The 19,402-nt window shown below is 45.0% G+C and overlaps 1 protein-coding gene across 1 annotated transcript in view; it reads left to right on the top strand.

Moving 5' to 3' along the window:
• CWF19L2 (CWF19 like cell cycle control factor 2) overlaps nt 1-17,724 on the top strand; it is a 172,181-nt gene extending 154,457 nt beyond the window's left edge. The window contains exon 17 of the mRNA XM_078339371.1: nt 17,566-17,724. Coding sequence (XP_078195497.1) covers nt 17,566-17,709 — 144 coding nt within the window. The 3' untranslated portion in view covers nt 17,710-17,724. The remainder of the gene's footprint in view (nt 1-17,565) is intronic.
• The last annotated feature ends 1,678 nt before the right edge of the window (nt 17,725-19,402 follow it).

The raw sequence follows: 19,402 nt of genomic DNA, 5'->3' as shown, positions 1-19,402 counted from the left end.
TTAGTTCTGCAACATGACGTCAATTAGACTGCGTTGAGAGTCTCTCTTAGTTCTGTGTGTTTGTAGGGAGCTGGTCATCTTGTCTTAGGAGATGAATGTAAGAAGCCTTACTGAATCTGATTGGCTGAAGAGAATGCCTTAGACCTGAGGAGGTAAGATAGACAGTGGCTGTGGGCACTGCAGGTAGGGTCGCTGCAGCCCTGACACAGTGGCTGGCACTACAGTGCCTGGTTTTTCTCCAGGATGTGACTGTGAGGGTTAGCTGTGAATCCCACCATAGATACGCAGCGTGTGACCCTGGGATCACTGTGGGGAGAAGCCTGTGGAACCGTCAGGCTCTTCTTTGAGCTCCACTGAGAAGGATAGCAGCAGAAAGTAGCTTTATCCCTGCACGCTATTGCCTTAGGCAAGCTCCGTTGACGCTTTTCTTCCCTACTTCTGCGTGGAGTCCTGGGTAGATCACATGGGTTTATCAAGTCCTTTCAGGTACCAGTGAATACTGCCATTTTTCTAGTAATAAAAGTGTGGACCAGTCTCATATATAAACCTGAGTCTGTCATCCAATCCAAAGTTTCTCCCTTTCCCCAAGCGAATCCCATCCAGGCTGGGAAAGCTGTGGTGGAAAAAACATCAGGGTGATGCTTTAATCATGTCGTTCCCCACGCTCAATTCCCTAAGGCTCCTCGGGCTTTACCAGAGTTAGCAAACAAATAAAATGCACACAAGAAACCTCACTTGTGACCTGATGTCTCCGGAGGTGCCAGATGCCCCAAAGCTAATCTTTTTTCTCCTGAAGCGGTTCTGTGGGATGGTCAGAGAACCTCATTACTGGAGTCTCCTTCCCACTGTTCCCTGGTGTGGGCGCATCCCCCTCTGAAGGGGATCTGACTTTTTGAAGTCTATCCCACACAGATTCCTTTTAGGGGGTCACCTAGTCCTCCTGATGGCCCTATAGGCTGGGATTTCCAAAATGTCTTAAATCTGCCTACCTTCTGGAGGGTCTAGATCTCGGGAGGCACGGCCACCTTCTGTAACAGCCATGCTTGAAGCGGCCCTGGTTCTTTGCTTTGTCCAGACTCCAGGAGAAACATGTCACCTTCTCAGTGATCCCCTGAAGCTCTCTACCCCTTCCTGAGGAAGGCGTCTTATTTCTATAGCCCTATTAGTCTATTGCCATAGCACTCAGACAATATCTCTACTAGCGAAATCTTCACAGTCTCTGGTTCCATTGGCAAGTGGGCAAGAAGCAACAGCTTCAAGCGAGCTGACCCAGCTCGAGTTTCCTCTGTCCCTGGTATTGGAAGAGACTTGACCCTTGCTTTAAGTGGAGTAAATCCTTGGGTTCTGGAACACTTTATGAAGGGAGGAACCTTGGTAGGGAGAGACTGGACTTCCTGTGAATTCGTTGGGGCAGGCTAGGCTCACGCCTGTAATCCCAGCACTTTGGGAGGCTGAACGCCGGGGAATCACTTGAGGTCAAGAGTTTGAAACCAGCCTGGCCAACATGGTGAAATCCATCTCTACTAAAACCACAAAAGAGATCAGCTGGTATGGTGGCACATGCCTGTAATCCCAGCTATTTGGGAGGCTGAGGCAGAAGAATTGCTTCAACCCAGGAGGCGGAGGTTGCAATGAGCTGAGGTTGCGCCACTGCACTCCAGCCTGGGCAACAGAGTGAGACTCTGCCTTAAAAAAATAAAAATTAGGTGGGGCTTGAATAAGTAACTTGAAACATAAAAGGCACGTGACCCTTTTTATGTCCAAGTTCATGAAGCAGTTCCTATGGATTATACGGTTCCAGGAGCTGCCCTCCTTAGGTGTGAAAGTCAGACCACGGTAACAGGTTCTTATAACTTATCCCTCCCCATTCCTCACATCCTTCAGATCTCCTTAGGTGAACTTCCCATCACATGTGTCAAGGAGCTGTTGCTTCTTGCCAACAGAACGGGAGATTGTGAAGATTTCATTAGAAGAGATATTGTCTGAGTGCTATGGTGTAAGACTCCTTCCTCGAGAAGGGTAGAAAGCTTCACAGAATCCCTGAGTCTTGGGAGTCACCAAGTATTCAGTGGTGACTCTGAGTCTATTATTTAATCACATTTTTATGTCCTGCCTTAGCTCCCAAGAGTATGTTGACATGTCTGAGGCATTTCCAGTAATACGCTGTGCTATGGTATCGAGAACAGAAGGCAGCTACATTTCCTGGGGTGTGAGAGTATAACGGCCTTTCTAATGCTGTGCGTGCAGTACTATTAAGAGTTTTTAAAACAAATTTTGGGGGTACCCAGCAGAGGTATATTCGAAGCTTTTATAATGGCAGTTAATAAGAGTCATATTTGTAGCAGGTGAGACATTTATTTTGGAAGCGGCAGTCAGGCCAGGCAACCAGTGAGAAAGCTATTTGCTCACTTCACAAACTTTACCAAAAAAAAATTATATCTGTGCCAAGCATTGGGAATAGAGCAGTCGGAAAAACAGTCACAGAAACTGACAGCCTAGTGGGAAGACATCATTACAAATAATCACACCAATAAATATGCAGCAGGCATAAATCTTAGTTCATAAGCTCAGCATTTAAAACTGTTTATTTAAGTCAGCTTAGATTTGTATTAGAGTTGTTATCTTGACCCATGCTGAAAATCAGTCTCAGCAATTTTTGCCTGCTCTCCTCACGCTTCCCTCTCTCTCTCACCAAAAGATACAGACGTTTTGTCCGTGGCATCAAATACATTAGGAAAGTGCATCCCAGCGATGGCCACCTGTTCACACTGGATCACGCCAATGGACCACTGTGGTAGAAGGTCTCTTGCGGGCCGATGCTCTGCACTTGGGGCTGGGAATCTTTGTGAGGATGGAGCACAGGTGCCTGTGGTCCAGCTGTGCCCTCGGAGGTTTCCCTGCCTCCCCCGGAGCTGCAAGGAAAGGAGCGTGTGTTGGCCACCCCGACGCTCACTGAAGACTTAGCCCTCTTCTGGCTGCTGCTTCCTTTTTGCTCTAGGTCTTCAGTCTAATCTCAATGGGGAATTTTTAGGCAGAAACAAACATAAATTAATAATAAATTGTTCTACCTTAAATAGTAAGTAGACCTCACACTAAGTACTGGGAAGGAAAAGGACATGGAGCTGGCCCTAAGAGTATAATAAAGGGACCTATTAAATAATTTAGCTGCGGGGTGGGGATAGGACATCAGAAAATGCTTCTCTGAGGAAGTTACATTAAAGCTGAGCGACTGCGGGAACATAGAGTGTCCCAGGCAGATGGACCGCATTAGTTTCCTTGACTGCCATAACAATTGCTATAAAATTGTTAGCTTGGAATGACAGAAACTTATTTCCTCGTGGTTCGGGCAGTCAGAAGTCTGGAATCAAGGTATTGGCGGGGCTGCAATCCCTCCAGAGTTACCAGGGGAGAATCTTCCTTTTTCTCTTCTAGCTTATGGTGGCTCCACGCGTTCCTCGGCCCGTGGTTGCATGACTCCAGTCTCTATCTCTGTCTTCGTATCACCATCTCCTCTTCTTGCTTTTTTTGTCTCTTATAAAGATGGCTGTCATTGGATTTAGGGCCCACCTAGGTAATCCAGAATGATCTCATCTCAAACAACTGCTAATAGGTGACATGAGAATCCTGTTGAATTTAATTACATCTGCCAAAACCCTTTTTCAAATCAGGTCACATTCACAGATTCTGGGGGCTTGGTATGGAGATGTCTTGTTTTGGGCCATCGTCCAATCCACTATAGGGAGGTCCCCGAGACGGCTTTCCTGGACTCTCAGGGTAGGCCACCCCTAGATCACTCCTTTACCATGCCATACAGCATTTGCATATTTTGTTTTTGAGATGTTTTGCATACATTGGTTAGAGGCAAGAACCAGAGCATACATTCATTAGAGGAAAAACTTTACATCTGCTATACTTGCATCCTACCCCTACCTCCAGTGTCCAGCACAGTATGTGCACTTGAGACACTTGAACTCACTTGTAGATTTAGAGCCATGCTCATTCCCACTATTTGGGGGACAAAGCAAGGACATGACACATTTTGAAACTAAAATGAATAGTAGCATCCTAAATGAATGAGATTGCTCCTCTGTGGAAATCTATTCAGGAGGAGATGGTTCGGATGAGTGTTCCCAGTAAGATGAGGGCGCTTCTCAGCTCCCAGCCAGGGACCCACGATGCTCCCTCCAGGAAGGAAAGCGTCAATTTAGAGTGCAGCTAATGAACGACAGGCTGCCATTGTGGAAGCAGTGACATGTCTGTCTCAAAGATATGTTGTCATGACAGAAGTCTTTGGTGTCTTTAAGGAACACTGAAAAAGCAAGCGTTTGGTAAGAATTTGTGATTGCCAATCTGTCACTGTCAGAGGCACAGAGACACGGTGTCTGGAGGATGTGAGTTTTCTAGTCACGTTTAAAGCAGCACTGCTTCGTGGAGGAGGGATAAGACCAGCAGCATCTCCCAGATTCCTGTTTGAATTGCACGCTTGCCATGAATCTTCTGGTGACAAGTCGGTTTCTCAGGCAATTTGACAGCTGGGGGTGAGGTGACAGGAGTGGAGCCGGGGAGCTGTGCCCTGCACAGTGGACAAGGGTCTCTCAGCCACCATGAAGGGCTGCTTTCTGTCCAGATGACATTGGCTCTCATGGGTGCCTCGTGATGCTAGGGAGCAGGAATCAGTTCTTGGAATGTGGCTGATCCTAAGGAGAGCGAATAAAATTATCCGAATTTGCCACACCTGGAACTAGATCTGCTCTTTTGGTTGTCTGCCTGTGAGGGGGCCCAGCCTCAGGCATCCCACTTCTCTCCTACCCCTGAAGTTTGCTGTTTAGGACAGTGATTGGGGAACAAGGGAAGGGAAGAAATAGCAGCGGATGAATAGGTCCAGCCTTGACAACTGACTTAGCTGCTGAGGAAAAGATGAGTCGAATGGGGTGAAAAGACAGAGGTGTACCCGGGAAGGTGGACATCATGTTTGCAGGGAAGTCATGCTTGCAGCTAAGGTTTCTGCTACTGCTTTGAATGATAGTACATTCTTCTTTGAAAGGCATGGAGATCATCTTCAAATAAATCAGACTAGAGACAAGCACACAGCACAGACACCAGACTCACAAATAAGCATCAATAGCAGCACGGTCCCAGGGATCTCTGACATCTTCTTTTAAGAAGCTGAGATACTTGGTTCCACTGGGCCCTAGGAGCAATAAAGAAAATGCTGTTGAATTTATGGTTACATTTCATCTACTTAAGAAGCCTGGAGAGGAATGTTTTTTTAAAGAAAAGAGAAGAAAACGCACTCGGTTCTAACAAAGGCACTCTGCTTTTAGGCAGATGCACATTCAATGGCAGACTTTGTTTTCTCTCCCAATTAGTCTCCAAATGAGTAACTCACAGTTTCCATTTGCATGGTTCATTTTGTTTCCCAATGAAGTGAATGATTATTTCTTGGTTCAGAGAAAGTCTTTTCAAGGACACCAAACACAGGTAACATTTTATTCCTTTAAAAATTAATAACTTTTGCTCATAGTAATACAATCAACATTTTGGACTGAGATTCCAGAGTGTGTGCCTTTTGATCCCCATCAGCCCTAGTGGATACATAGGTCACTCAAGTGCCTATCCTACCTTAGGCATTCTCAGAAAAACTGACGGGGCAACCATGAGATTCCCCTCTCTGCTAACATTTGACTGGCGGATGGTCAACCCACAGTCTGAAGTAGTTTAGTGTGATGTGCTTTGTTCAAAGGAGTTGGATTGGGTACATTCCCATTCTCTGGAACTCAAATGGGAAAACGGGGGCATAATAAGGCAGTCTGTAGTGGAGTCTGATGCTGATGAGTAATGTAATAGAAAGAGGTGGATCTGAGGGTCATGATCGGCTGTGAGTAATTAAGCCAACACTGGAAGCAAGTTAGAAATAAAAATTAAATTCCAAGCCCCCAACCGACCGATGGACCGTCTCCCGGCCAAGGAGGACACAGAGTAATTCTGAAAACTGAGTCCTTGGCCAGGACAACATGGGGGGCCAGACATGCCTATTATGCCCCCTCCCTTACTAACTGCCACTGGCTTTCTTCCCTAAGGACTAAACAGAAACCAGTCCTTCCTAAAGACCCCACCACTAGTATCAATCGACTGCCTGCCTGCTCCCCCTCCCAGTTGTAGTTTTCACAAAGCAACCAAGCAGCATTTCTTCCTGGTAAGAGAACACTGACCTTGGTGTGGTTCTGGCCAATCTACAGAGCATGCGGAGTCAAGGTGTTTGTGTCCTCTGCTTTTAATGTCAGGGGGCTGAACACTCCATCCTCGAATCAGGCTGATGCCCCATTATTTGTACATTGTACCCCATGAAGGGGTGTGAAGCTCAATTGCACTCGCAGGTTTCTCCTTTCGTAAATATTTATGACTGCTCCTTTAGCTTTTAGAGTGTGCTTGTTCATCACCCTGCTCAGCATAAATTCCTGTTCTCTTTGCCCCTCCCTCAAAGTGTCTGTTTCTGGCTTCTGGCCAGAGGCTATGCTTCCTGGTCTGTCAGAGCGACTCCACTGCAGGCTGCAGTCCTTTATGAGAAATAAAGCTCTCCTTTCTAAATTTACCTCGCCATTCTGTAGTTGGCGTGGTCGGCCATGAAGGTGGGATGCACGGAGAAGCCCAGTTTCCCCCCGCGGGACTGGAGGTCAGCAGACTTGCATCTGCAGCTAGGTTGTCTCCCTGACTGCTCTGGGAGGAAGCTGGCTCATTTGTTTCAGATCTGAGATCTCCTGCTTTTAGGTTGAAGATTTCGGAGACTTAATTTCTCTCTACCCCTTCCCTTTTTTTCTTTCTAGTCCCAACTCAGTCTCTGTCCCGCTTCCCACTGCCCAGGCCCCAGAGGGAACATCTTTGTTGACTGCAGTTTTGGGAGGGGGCCTTTGCAGCCTTCTTGGTTCCCGCCCTCTGGACCCTTGAAGAGATCTCCGCTGTCAGCCCCAGGTTTGGGGGCACTTCCCAGTCCAGCTGCACTCAGCTGGTCTGTCAGGCTCCAGGCACTCAAAGGGACTCCTAGTTACAGTGAGTGCAGTTATAGAGAACTTTAGGTCTAAGGGATAGGGAGCCTTAGTTTTGAAGGGACAGTCTCTTCTCAGCCACCATAGAAGATCCCATTGGTTTACATGCTTAAAAACCATGGAGAGATTTTTTTTTTCTGAGATGGAGTCTCGCTCTGTTACCCAGGCTGGAGGGCAGTGGTGCGTCCTCGGCGCACTGCAACCTCCAACTTCCAGGCTCCAGCAATGCTCCTGCCTTAGCTTCCTGAGTAGCTAGGACTACAGGTGCCCGCCACTATGCCCAACTAATTTTTTGTATTTTTACTAGAGACAGAGTTTCATCATGTTGGCCAGGCTGGTCTTGAACTCCTGACCTCGTGATCCGCCTGCCTCGGCCTCTCCAAGTGCTGAGATTATAGGTGTGAGCCACTGCACCCAGGCAATTTTTTTTTTTAAGGATATGTAATAGTGTTATGGTTAACCTTAGAAATTCTCTTGACTAAATTAAAGATGGAAAATCTGACCTAAAGCAAAGTTAAAATCCTTTGTAAGCTCAAATGATGACTTAAGCTGTCCTGAATGAATGACAAGGAAAGCTACTCTGCCTTGTGGTCTAACAGTGAAAATCCTGTGCTTTCGTTGCGTGGCCTGCATTTGATTCCCGTCAGGGAATCCTTTTGGTTTGATACGTGTGTGATTTTTACCATGTATTGATTCTTTCCCCTTTCATGGGCAGCTTTTGATTTTCTGTCTTTCCTCTGTGGGGACATGAGGTAGATGGTCAGCTGTGATGCTGAGACCCTAGAGAATATGGCCCAGCAGACGTGTGGGCTGGACTCCTTTTGCTGCAAGTGAAAATTCCCTTTCCTTGAGCTGTTTTTTGAGATGAATCTGAATCTTGTGGGACTGCTCTCACACCTCCCTGGAGATGCCCCATGTGTCCTTGTCTGAGTCATAACCTTGGTTAAGCCTTATTGATTTCACTAGGGAGGTTACCTTTGGTAAAGTCAACAGCCAGCAGTACCGGCTAAAATCTGGTAATAAGAAATTTGAGAACATTTTTTTTTCTTTTAAAGAGCTCTATGGTTAGAAGTTGGTATTATTAAAAGCTGGATATCCAAGGTATAATGATAATTTTCTAAAGAGGCTTTATGCTTTTTCTCTTTTTGCTTCCTCTTTAGAAAAAAACGTTTTCTTCTCAGTTGATTGAATTCTTTTTCTGTCCCTCGTTTCTCTTGCCACCTTCAGTGACCCCATGGGGACCTAAAATAAATTCTAACGGCCTAGGATCCCTTAAGGAAAACCAAAAATGCTGACTCCTCCTTGGGAGGAAACTCTGGTTTTTCTTATGGAGCCCCAAGAGTTGTAAGGAGACAGATGACTCCCAGGTTTAAGACTCTGCTCTCTCTTGCATCGCATTACCTAATGTCTGGCTTTGGTAATACCGGAGATTACTTTCTGCTGTCAGAAAACATGACCTCGGTGTGGGCGATGATTGCCAGTTACAGCTGTTAGGGGTGTCAGAGGTGGCCGATGGCAGTAGTGTTAGCTACAAACAAGCTTTGCCTTTGTTCAGATCTAAGTCTGTGCCTTTGAGATGTACATTTCCTACCTTGTTTCACCTGAGTCACGTCTTTGGAGATGCAAATTAGAGCTGCTAAAACTGTTTAGGGCATGAAACAGGTAAACAAGGGACTGATAGTCTAACGTGGGGGAGAAACTTAGAAAACCAGCAGACGCAGTCTTATAAATCTTTAAGATCTGCCTCTGTCTGTGTCTTTCATATACCAAAATGTATGAAAGAGCTGATACAAAGGGCTCATTCTGATATGAACATCCAAAAATAGAAGCTAGGTCAAATACCTTTTAGTTCACAAGACTTTGGTAATCTTCGGTAAATAAAACTAGTCAAAATTATCCTCGTGGCCAGGCACTCACACCTGTAATCCCAGCACTTTGGGAGGTTGAGGCAGGCAGATTGCTTGAGTCCAGAACATAGTGAAACCCTATCTCTACTAAAAATACAAAAAAATTAGCTGGGCATGGTGGCGTGTGCCTGTAGTCCCAGCTACTCGGGAGGCTGAGGCAGGAGAATTGCCTGAACCCAGGAGGTGGAGGTTGTGGTGAGCCGAGATCGCGCCATTGCACTCCAGCCTGGGTAACAAGAGCGAGACTCCAACTCAAAAAAAAAAAAAAAAAAAAAAAAAAAAAAAAATACAAAGATTAGCCAGATTTGTGGCACTTGCTTTGGAAGGCTGAGGTGGGACAATCACCTGAGTCGGGAAAGTCAAGGCTGCAGTGAGCCATGATTATGCCACTACACTCTGGCCTCCGTGACAAGAGTGAAACCTATCTCAAAACAAACAACACACAAACAAAAAGCCAAAATTCTCTTCAGTAATTTAAAAGGTTACAGTTATGTTAAATTAAGTAATCCCAGGCTTTTTCCGCTGGAAACTAGGGCTATGAAGAGTTAGAATAGTAGTTAACATATTTAATTAAAACTACCAGATATAATAAGAGAAACAATTCTACATACAGAGTGCATAAAGAAGTTAAGATGTGTTTTTGGTGAAGTTTATAAGAAAAACACGTGGATGTGATTTTTGCTAAAGGAAAAAGTAATTTTGTTTGGTCAGAGGCTATTTAAAGTTTGCTTCAAAATGAAGGACAAAATGATCCAGGTGAAATTAAATAGAGAAAAAATAAAAAGATGGAGAATGAAGAATGTTTGATTCCCATGTGGCGACTTGGTCACCTATGGTAGGAAGCAGCTTTGCTGCATTCAGTCACTAGAGGTAAAAGTTACCACTGGAATTTAGAGATGGATCCAGCTCTGGGGGAGTTGGTTCACTGCGTGCATAAGGAAAAGCAAACTAATAAGGAAAAAGCAAAATATTTAATCCCTTAGTTATTGTTATTTATCATAGTGATTTAGGACTTAAGAAGGAATTGCTCAGGCAGATAGTGAGGATACTAGAATCCTCAGTGAGGTTTTCCCTTTAATGAAAAGTGGCCCCCAGATCATTTTCTAACCAAGAGCAGCCTGTGAAGTCGAGCTGCAGATACAGATCCCAGCAGTTGTGCCACTTACGTTCTAAATGACGGCCCCATCTTCCCTTTTCTTTGTCGGCCACACGTACAGTAAGGAGTAGACAAGGTGGTGCCATACAAATGGAAAGATCATTTGCATAAGAAGATTATCAAAGTATCTCTGAGACTTGTGGTTCCCTGGAAGATAGTCAGTGTTGGGGGAAGGGAAAATCAGAAGGTATAATGTGAAGGAATTGCTCCATTTTGTAGCTTGGTATTATCAGCTTCCTGAGGAACCTTGACTAAAATGGATCATAAGAGTAACCAATTTAGGGATAGTATCAGTCTCTTTGGGTTTAAATGCTACAGAATAGAAGCTCATGTGTGGGTTGATGTAGGACTCACAGCTCACTCTTGTACAATCGCAGGTGGATATATGTGATCCTGACACACAGGAAGTTATTCTTGAGGAAACGTCCAGCCTGGGGTATTGGATTAAAGCTACTGTAAGATCTGTTTTCTCCAAGAAAGGGATTGCAGAACTCCTTATAAATGCCTGGTGCAGTTCCCAGACAAAGCAGCTGATATGCTTTGTATGCAAGCCATATGGAGCTGGATTTGTGATATTATGGACAGTTACCCAGGTCATGGTACATATGCTGTGGGTAAGGGGCCCTTCTGCATGGGCCCTCCATATGATGATGTTAGGTCCAAGGAGCCTTATAGAATCTGCTGTTCCAGCTTTCCCTCATGTTTCAGATGCTAATAAAACATTAATTAACAAGAAAATAGGAAAAGCAAATGGGAGAGTCCAAGGACTCATCTCAAGAAGGTGGAAATTTTTAAAGGGTAATTAAGAAATAAAATGAAAACAGAAAACATTGATGGGGTGAAAGTAAGAGGAAAAAAGAAAGGGGAAAGTCGTGGGACTCATCCCAGCAGGTGAAAACCTTCAGATGGTTGTTAAGAGATGAAATAGGGGGCTGGGTGTGGTGGTGCATGCCTGTAATCCCAGCGCTTTGGGAGACCGATGTGGGTGGATCATGAAGTCAAGAGATTGAGACCATCCTGGCCAACATGGTGAAACCCCATCTCTACTAAAAAAAAAAAAAAAAATACAAAAATTGCTGGGCTTGGTGGGGCGCACCTGTAGTTCCAGCTACTCGAGAGGCTGAGGCAGGAGAATCACTTGAACTGGGGAGGCAGAGGTTGCAGTGAGCCAAGATTGTACCACTGCACTCCAGCCTGGGCAACAAGAGCAAAATTCAGTCTCAAAAAAAAAAGAGAGAGAGAGATGAAATAAATAAAATGGAAACTGATGGGGTTAAAACAAAGATCTTAACATAACCCTATGGAAGGTTGGGTGGACCAAAGGGAGACCCTGCTGGTCCCCCAACATTACAGGGCTCCAAATCAATTTTTCATATTTACCCCAGGCTGGAGATATTTCTTAAGAAAAGTCAGAAGGCAAAGAGCGCCATGAAAATTGCCTGGAGCAATGTCGAGGGTTGACAAAAGGGCTCCTGAACCTTTGGCTGAGAAGCCAAATCTTTTTTCATCAGAGAAAGTAAAATGGTCCGGGGTGGGAAAAAAAGTAGCTCCTGAGCCCAGAACATAAAAATGTAAGGTTGATACAATTATCAAAGTTGGAATGTTTAAATAGGCTTCGTGTAAAGTAGTTGTGACTCCTATTTGCATAAATGTTTTGTGAAAATGAATATTACATTCGGCTCGGGGAATGTTTCTTTTACCTGCTACTATAATATATAAGGCATGCAAATCCACCCGTCAAGCAGTATTAATTGGACTTTCTAAATGAGAACCCGAGCCGTTGCCCAAGCCCGCAGAGTGTAGACTGGAAGCCGGAGTGCCGGTAGTGCTTGGGCTCCATATAACTTTGCAAAGGGCCCAGTTCTGTAATTCAGAGCCCTTTGTGGAGCGTTTATTGAGGCTTGTGACAAAGGCTGTGAGCACCTCTCAACAATGACTGCTGAAACTTCGGACTAGAGAATTTCCACTTGAGGGGCATTTACTGACCAGCTATGGGATGTTAACTGAAGCTACCCCAATATAAAGAATAGAAAATGATCTTGACACCTGAAATACCCATGCTCTCTGGGCTGATGTCAGAGAAACACCCTAATGGGGATAGCAGTGCCCAGAAGTCCATAATAGAATTGGAATGACTTCTCATGCTACCAGAGGAATGCAAGGAGGAGATACTCATAAACAGGGAGCCTTTTCCCGCCTAGAGTTGACTCTGGACTGGTGCAAGGAGTGGCTGGATTCTGCACTGCCTCTCACCTGACTGACAAAGAGCTACTTGATTTGAGGATGGCAGTTTCAAGGTGGACAGACAACATCCTGATTAGAAGGCTGCTATTCTAATGGTAAAAAATATACTTTTGTCAACAGAATTTACCTTTCTCTCTACCTGAGTTCTCTAAAATTTGGAAACTTTCCATGAGTATTCCTACTTTACGGCAATATGGTTATTTGCATAAGTTCTATAAGAATCTCTTTTCTTTTGAAACGGGACACAGTTGGAGACATTGGTTATTTTACCAAGGCCTGAGGTGTCTGTAGCAAGGTCAGAAGGGCCATGCCGCAGGCTGCAGCCCTTCATGAGAAATAAAGCTCTCCTTCCCAAATGCATGAGCCTCCTCATACTTAGTAAAATATATTACATAGGAAAACATTTGTATAGGGACAGGACCAAGCAAGCCGATTGGAAGTGGGAATAACATGTAAAGGAGAATTATGTCAGGGGTGGGACAGTAGCTTGAAGATTCACGAAGCTCAGAGATGCCTACATGGCCTTTGATTTTAGATTATCTTCCATTTCCAGGTGGCCCTGGGGCTCCACTATAGAACCTCTTTTTCCTGAGGCCTGGTCACTTTTCTTGGTCCCCTGGCTAGATTCCCATTTCCCTGGGTTCATGTTCAAGAGCTCTGCATTTAAGATCAGCATTTTGGCTCTAATGTTTTGTTGTTGTTTATTTTGAAATACAAGTGGAATTTATTGGCTCCAGTACACAGTGAATCCACAGATGGGGCAGATTTCAGGGGTTTCCAGTGACAGCAGGCCTGCCACTCTGGGAGTGTACCTCTCCGCCAGTCCCTCACCTGGGCCGGCCTCCGTGGTTGCCTTCATCCTCAGGCAGGCTTGCTTTCTGCTGGCAAAGTGGCTGCCAGGAAGTTCCTGGAGTTGCACTGATTCTCTTTCCTCTAACTGCAAGTTCCTGGAGTTGCACTGATTCTTTCCCCTAACTGCAAGTTCCTGGAGTTGCACTGATTCTCTTTCCCCTAACTGCAAGTTCCTGGAGTTGCACTGATTCTCTTTCCTCTAACTGCAAGTTCCTGGAGTTGCACTGATTCTTTCCCCTAACTGCAAGTTCCTGGAGTTGCACTGATTCTCTTTCCTCTAACTGCAAGTTCCTGGAGTTGCACTGATTCTCTTTCCTCTAACTGCAAGTTCCTGGAGTTGCACTGATTCTCTTTCCTCTAACTGCAAGTTCCTGGAGTTGCACTGATTCTTTCCCCTAACTGCAAGTTCCTGGAGTTGCACTGATTCTCTTTCCCCTAACTGCAAGTTCCTGGAGTTGCACTGATTCTCTTTCCCCTAACTGCAAGTTCCTGGAGTTGCACTGATTCTCTTTCCCCTAACTGCAAGTTCCTGGAGTTGCACTGATTCTTTCCCCTAACTGCAAGTTCCTGGAGTTGCACTGATTCTCTTTCCCCTAACTGCAAGTTCCTGGAGTTGCACTGATTCTCTTTCCCCTAACTGCAAGTTCCTGGAGTTGCACTGATTCTCTTTCCCCTAACTGCAAGTTCCTGGAGTTGCACTGATTCTTTCCCCTAACTGCAAGTTCCTGGAGTTGCACTGATTCTCTTTCCCCTAACTGCAAGTTCCTGGAGTTGCACTGATTCTCTTTCCTCTAACTGCAAGTTCCTGGAGTTGCACTGATTCTTTCCCCTAACTGCAAGTTCCTGGAGTTGCACTGATTCTCTTTCCTCTAACTGCAAGTTCCTGGAGTTGCACTGATTCTCTTTCCTCTAACTGCAAGTTCCTGGAGTTGCACTGATTCTCTTTCCTCTAACTGCAAGTTCCTGGAGTTGCACTGATTCTTTCCCCTAACTGCAAGTTCCTGGAGTTGCACTGATTCTCTTTCCCCTAACTGCAAGTTCCTGGAGTTGCACTGATTCTCTTTCCCCTAACTGCAAGTTCCTGGAGTTGCACTGATTCTCTTTCCCCTAACTGCAAGTTCCTGGAGTTGCACTGATTCTTTCCCCTAACTGCAAGTTCCTGGAGTTGCACTGATTCTCTTTCCCCTAACTGCAAGTTCCTGGAGTTGCACTGATTCTCTTTCCCCTAACTGCAAGTTCCTGGAGTTGCACTGATTCTCTTTCCCCTAACTGCAAGTTCCTGGAGTTGCACTGATTCTTTCCCCTAATTGCAAGTTCCTGGAGTTGCACTGATTCTCTTTCCTCTAACTGCAAGTTCCTGGAGTTGCACTGATTCTCTTTCCCCTAACTGCAAGTTCCTGGAGTTGCACTGATTCTTTCCCCTAACTGCAAGTTCCTGGAGTTGCACTGATTCTCTTTCCCCTAACTGCAAGTTCCTGGAGTTGCACTGATTCTCTTTCCCCTAACTGCAAGTTCCTGGAGTTGCACTGATTCTCTTTCCCCTAACTGCAAGTTCCTGGAGTTGCACTGATTCTCTTTCCTCTAACTGCAAGTTCCTGGAGTTGCACTGATTCTCTTTCCTCTAACTGCAAGTTCCTGGAGTTGCACTGATTCTCTTTCCTCTAACTGCAAGTTCCTGGAGTTGCACTGATTCTCTTTCCTCTAACTGCAAGTTCCTGGAGTTGCACTGATTCTCTTTCCCCTAACTGCAAGTTCCTGGAGTTGCACTGATTCTCTTTCCCCTAACTGCAAGTTCCTGGAGTTGCACTGATTCTCTTTCCTCTAACTGCAAGTTCCTGGAGTTGCACTGATTCTTTCCCCTAACTGCAAGTTCCTGGAGTTGCACTGATTCTTTCCCCTAACTGCAAGTTCCTGGAGTTGCACTGATTCTTTCCCCTAACTGCAAGTTCCTGGAGTTGCACTGATTCTCTTTCCTCTAACTGCAAGTTCCTGGAGTTGCACTGATTCTCTTTCCTCTAACTGCAAGTTCCTGGAGTTGCACTGATTCTCTTTCCCCTAACTGCAAGTTCCTGGAGTTGCACTGATTCTCTTTCCCCTAACTGCAAGTTCCTGGAGTTGCACTGATTCTCTTTCCCCTAACTGCAAGTTCCTGGAGTTGCACTGATTCTCTTTCCTCTAACTGCAAGTTCCTGGAGTTGCACTGATTCTTTCCCCTAACTGCAAGTTCCTGGAGTTGCACTGATTCTTTCCCCTAACTGCAAGTTCCTGGAGTTGCACTGATTCTTTCCCCTAACTGCAAGTTCCTGGAGTTGCACTGATTCTTTCCCCTAACTGCAAGTTCCTGGAGTTGCACTGATTCTCTTTTCCCTAACTGCAAGTTCCTGGAGTTGCACTGATTCTCTTTCCTCTAACTGTAAGTTCCTGGAGTTGCACCGATTCTCTTTCCCCTAACTGCTGAAATAAATTTCTGGGCTTCCCTCTGATTTGACCAATTTGGGTCACGTGCCAACTAGAGTCATAAACCAATAACAGAATGGGGACATGCCAGTCTCCCCTTCATTTCAGAGGAAACGAGACAACTGCTAAGGAGGAAGCTGCGATACCCACTTCCTTTTCATTAATCACAGACTGTAACGTGCTTCAAACCGCAATGGCTCCCCAGGGCAACGAGAATAAAATCAAATGTTCTTCACCTTGGAGCAGGCAATTCTGCATGATCTGGCCCATGCCTCTTTTTCCAGATAGGTCTTGAATACTTCTCCATCCTCCTTCTGCTCCATCTACACTGAGTTTTAAATTCCTCAACAGGTTCGATTATTTTCCACCTCGAGGGCATCAGACATGCTGCTGAAAGAGGCTCTACTGGGAACTTTCTTAACCCGCTTTTCACCTATCACGGAAATAAGCTTATAATTTATGGAGATGAGGGTCTGGAAGCAAATGTACAGAGACCTATGAGAGAAGACAAGGCACGGCTTGGGGTGACCTAATTTAGACTGGAGAGGAGGCAGGGAGGAGAGTTCAGAAAAGATCTTCCTCTGCTGAAAAATGAAGGATGAATAGCTGTTATTATTTAATACCTGTTTTTCCTGCTAGACTGAGCACTCTGTGAGGGCAAGGACCATCCCTTGTTTTGTTTACTTCATTATGTATAATGCACAGAACTAAGTTCCATAAGAATCCACAAATACACATTGAGGATTTTATGTGCTGGCTCACAGAAGATGCTCAAAATGTATTTGTGGTTTGACTAAATGAATATTAACACCTCATGAGGTCATTTATTGTTTCCACACACCAAAGAGAAAACCAAGAGTGAGAATGGGGAAGTTACTGACCAATGTCATCAGGGCTTGCCCTCCAGGAGGTGACCCAGCCAGGACAGAACTCACCTGCAATTCCAAGATCGTATCTACTTCCGATGGGGCCTCCTAAAGAGAAGTTATTGGTAGATTTGTGCTTTGGGTCCAAGAAGCTAAGAGCACCTCTAACTCCAGCTAAACTGGACATTCTCCCAAACATGTCTTGAAATTTCCACCCCTGCCCCTTTGCTCCTTCTTTTTGTTCACTTGGAAAGCTTTCCCTGTCTTACTATACCTGTCCAAATCTTTTTTTTTTTTTTGAGACAGAGTTTCGCTCTTGTTACCCAGGCTGGAATGCAATGGCATGATCTCAGCTCACCACAACCTCCGCCTCCTGGGTTCAGGCAATTCTCCTGCCTCAGCCTCCTGAGTAGCTGGGATTACAGGCACGCGCCACCATGCCCAGCTAATTTTTTGTATTTTTAGTAGAGACGGGGTTTCACCATGTTGACCAGGATGGTCTTGATCTCTTGACCTCGTGATCCACCCGCCTCGGCCTCCCAAAGTGCTGGGATTACAGGCTTGAGCCACCATGCCCTGCCCTGTCAAAATCTTACTGTTCAGAGATCACTTCAAATATATCTCTTAAACTCTGTAGATTTGTTATGATGCCATGCTGTGTCTTGTGTTAGAGTGATTTATGTATATCTCTTCCTCCAGTCAATTCCATCCTTGAAAGACAGGATTGTATCCTAACTGTAGTTGTAAACCCTAAGCTCTCAGCACAAGAACTTGAATATAATTGGTGATCTTTGTTTTTACTTTTAGAGATGGGGGTTCTTGTTATATTGCTTAGGCTGGTCTTGAACTCCTGGGCTTGAGCAACCCTGCCTCACCTTCCCAAGTAGCTGGGATTGCAGTTCTATAACTGTGGACCCTGACTGTTGGCGCTCATTAAAACTGTAGGTTTTGATTCTGAAGCCTAACGTCGTGCTGTCTCTCACAATGCGTTTCTCACGCCATATTCGGTATGTTTGACGATGCCTCTTTCACTCACTCAGGAATGCGGACCAGAAAAATCCTCTTGGTTTCTTGGCGTATCTCTGCTGCTGACTGGGCAAGTCATTTATTCTGTTTTTTGTTTGTTTGTTTTTGAACTTGGAAAATGTAAGATAATATACATACATATTAATTTTCGTGTATAAATAGATACATGTAAGTTTATATATGTCAATGTGTAAATGCAAGCTATTATGAAGTCTGACAGTTACCTGTGAGAGTCTTGCAGGTGTTGGCTGATGAAATACGGTAACCACCTTCATGCTGTGATTGGCTTCTTTACATTGCTTTTGTTGCTCCAGCTCTTCATGTTTAAATGGTTCCATGTTAATGGTTTATCAAATAAGTACACGAGAAAGAAACTGAGAAAAACATACTCTGCTCCAACACTGCTATAATAACTTATACCAAACTCTTTCATGATCTAGCTCTTCCACTCTTGATCACTAGGCACTAAGAAGCTAGACTAGATCGGGCTTGATCACTAGGCACTAAGATCACTAGATCACTAGATCACTCTTGATCACTAGGCACTAAGAAGCTAGACTAGATCGGGCTTGACTTCTCAATCTAGGCTCCTGACTGAAAGCCCAATACACACACACCACGTCATCAATATCATCAGGAATGCCCTGACCACTGTGTGAATTCCTGGTGACCTAATGCTCAGGACGTAGGCTTGGGGGTCTGCTACAGTGAGCTGTATTCTCTACGGCCTGCTTTGCTCTATGAAACTCTGCGCTCTGAGGATGGCAAGACTGCACCCAGAAAGAGCCTTTCTTTTCCTTTTAGAAAGCAGTCTCCTCGAACTGACCCTGTGTGACACCCAGATGGAAAATGTCTTGACTCTGCTCATGCCATCACACCAGGTACAAATATAAAGCACCATCAGTCTTGAATGACACTGTGCATGACACATACACCTTAAGCCCCATGGGGGGCAATCTGACCAATTCTGTTAGTCAGAGAGAAAGAAAGCTTTGTAGATGACTGTCATTTATTTTGTAGACCTTTATTGTATTTGCCTTTCAGAGAAGAAAGAAATCTCTAGAGAAACTTCTATAATATTCGGTTCAAGTGACTCATATTTTTGCTTAATTATTATAACGCTTTTTGGTAGAATTCTTTCTGGCTGTAATTGAAGTTTATAGAACCTTTGCCTTCAACTGCAATAAATCTGTCACTACCAGTGAAGCAGTTTGCACCTGAGGCTACTGCCTGACATTGTAATACGGGGCTGACATCCTGATGAAGAGGCTGTGAGTGGGAGTCAGGCTAATGTCAACTCCAGCAAGCACAAGGGCCACTGCTAAACCAGGAGGGGCCTGGCCTGTGGTATGCAGGGGCCCTGTGCCTGTGAGAAGAAAGTTGAGGCCTGCCCCCTAGACTTCACGGCCCCCTAGACTTCACGGCCCCCTAGACATCACGGCCCCCTAGACTTCACGGCCCCCTAGACTTCACGGCCCCCTAGACTTCACGGCCCCCTAGACTTCACGGCCCCTCGTCCAGACACACGATGAGCTCTTATGAGTTCACCTAGCCAATCTGCAGTTTCACCTTCCTCCCCAAAACCTCGTCACAGGTGGGGTGGGGAACCTCAATGAACAATTAAGGTTTATTGTACTAATTCCCACCTTCAGTATTTAAAGGTCCCTTTTCTCCTCATTCTCACCAATCTGGTTTTTGGGTTTTTGTTGTTGTTGTTGGTTTGCTTTGCTTTGCTTTTTAATAATAGCCATTCTGACTAGTGTAAAATGATATATCACTGTGGCTTTGATTTGCATTTCTCTGATGATTAGTGATGTTTAGCATTTTTTTCATTTACCTGCTAGTCATTTA

The sequence above is a fragment of the Callithrix jacchus genome, chromosome 10 (assembly GCF_049354715.1).
Source record: "Callithrix jacchus isolate 240 chromosome 10, calJac240_pri, whole genome shotgun sequence".
In the NCBI taxonomy this organism is placed as follows: Eukaryota; Metazoa; Chordata; class Mammalia; order Primates; family Cebidae; genus Callithrix; species Callithrix jacchus.
The sequence above is the reverse complement of the archived record's forward strand: the minus strand, read 5'-3'. Positions and strand labels throughout refer to the sequence as shown.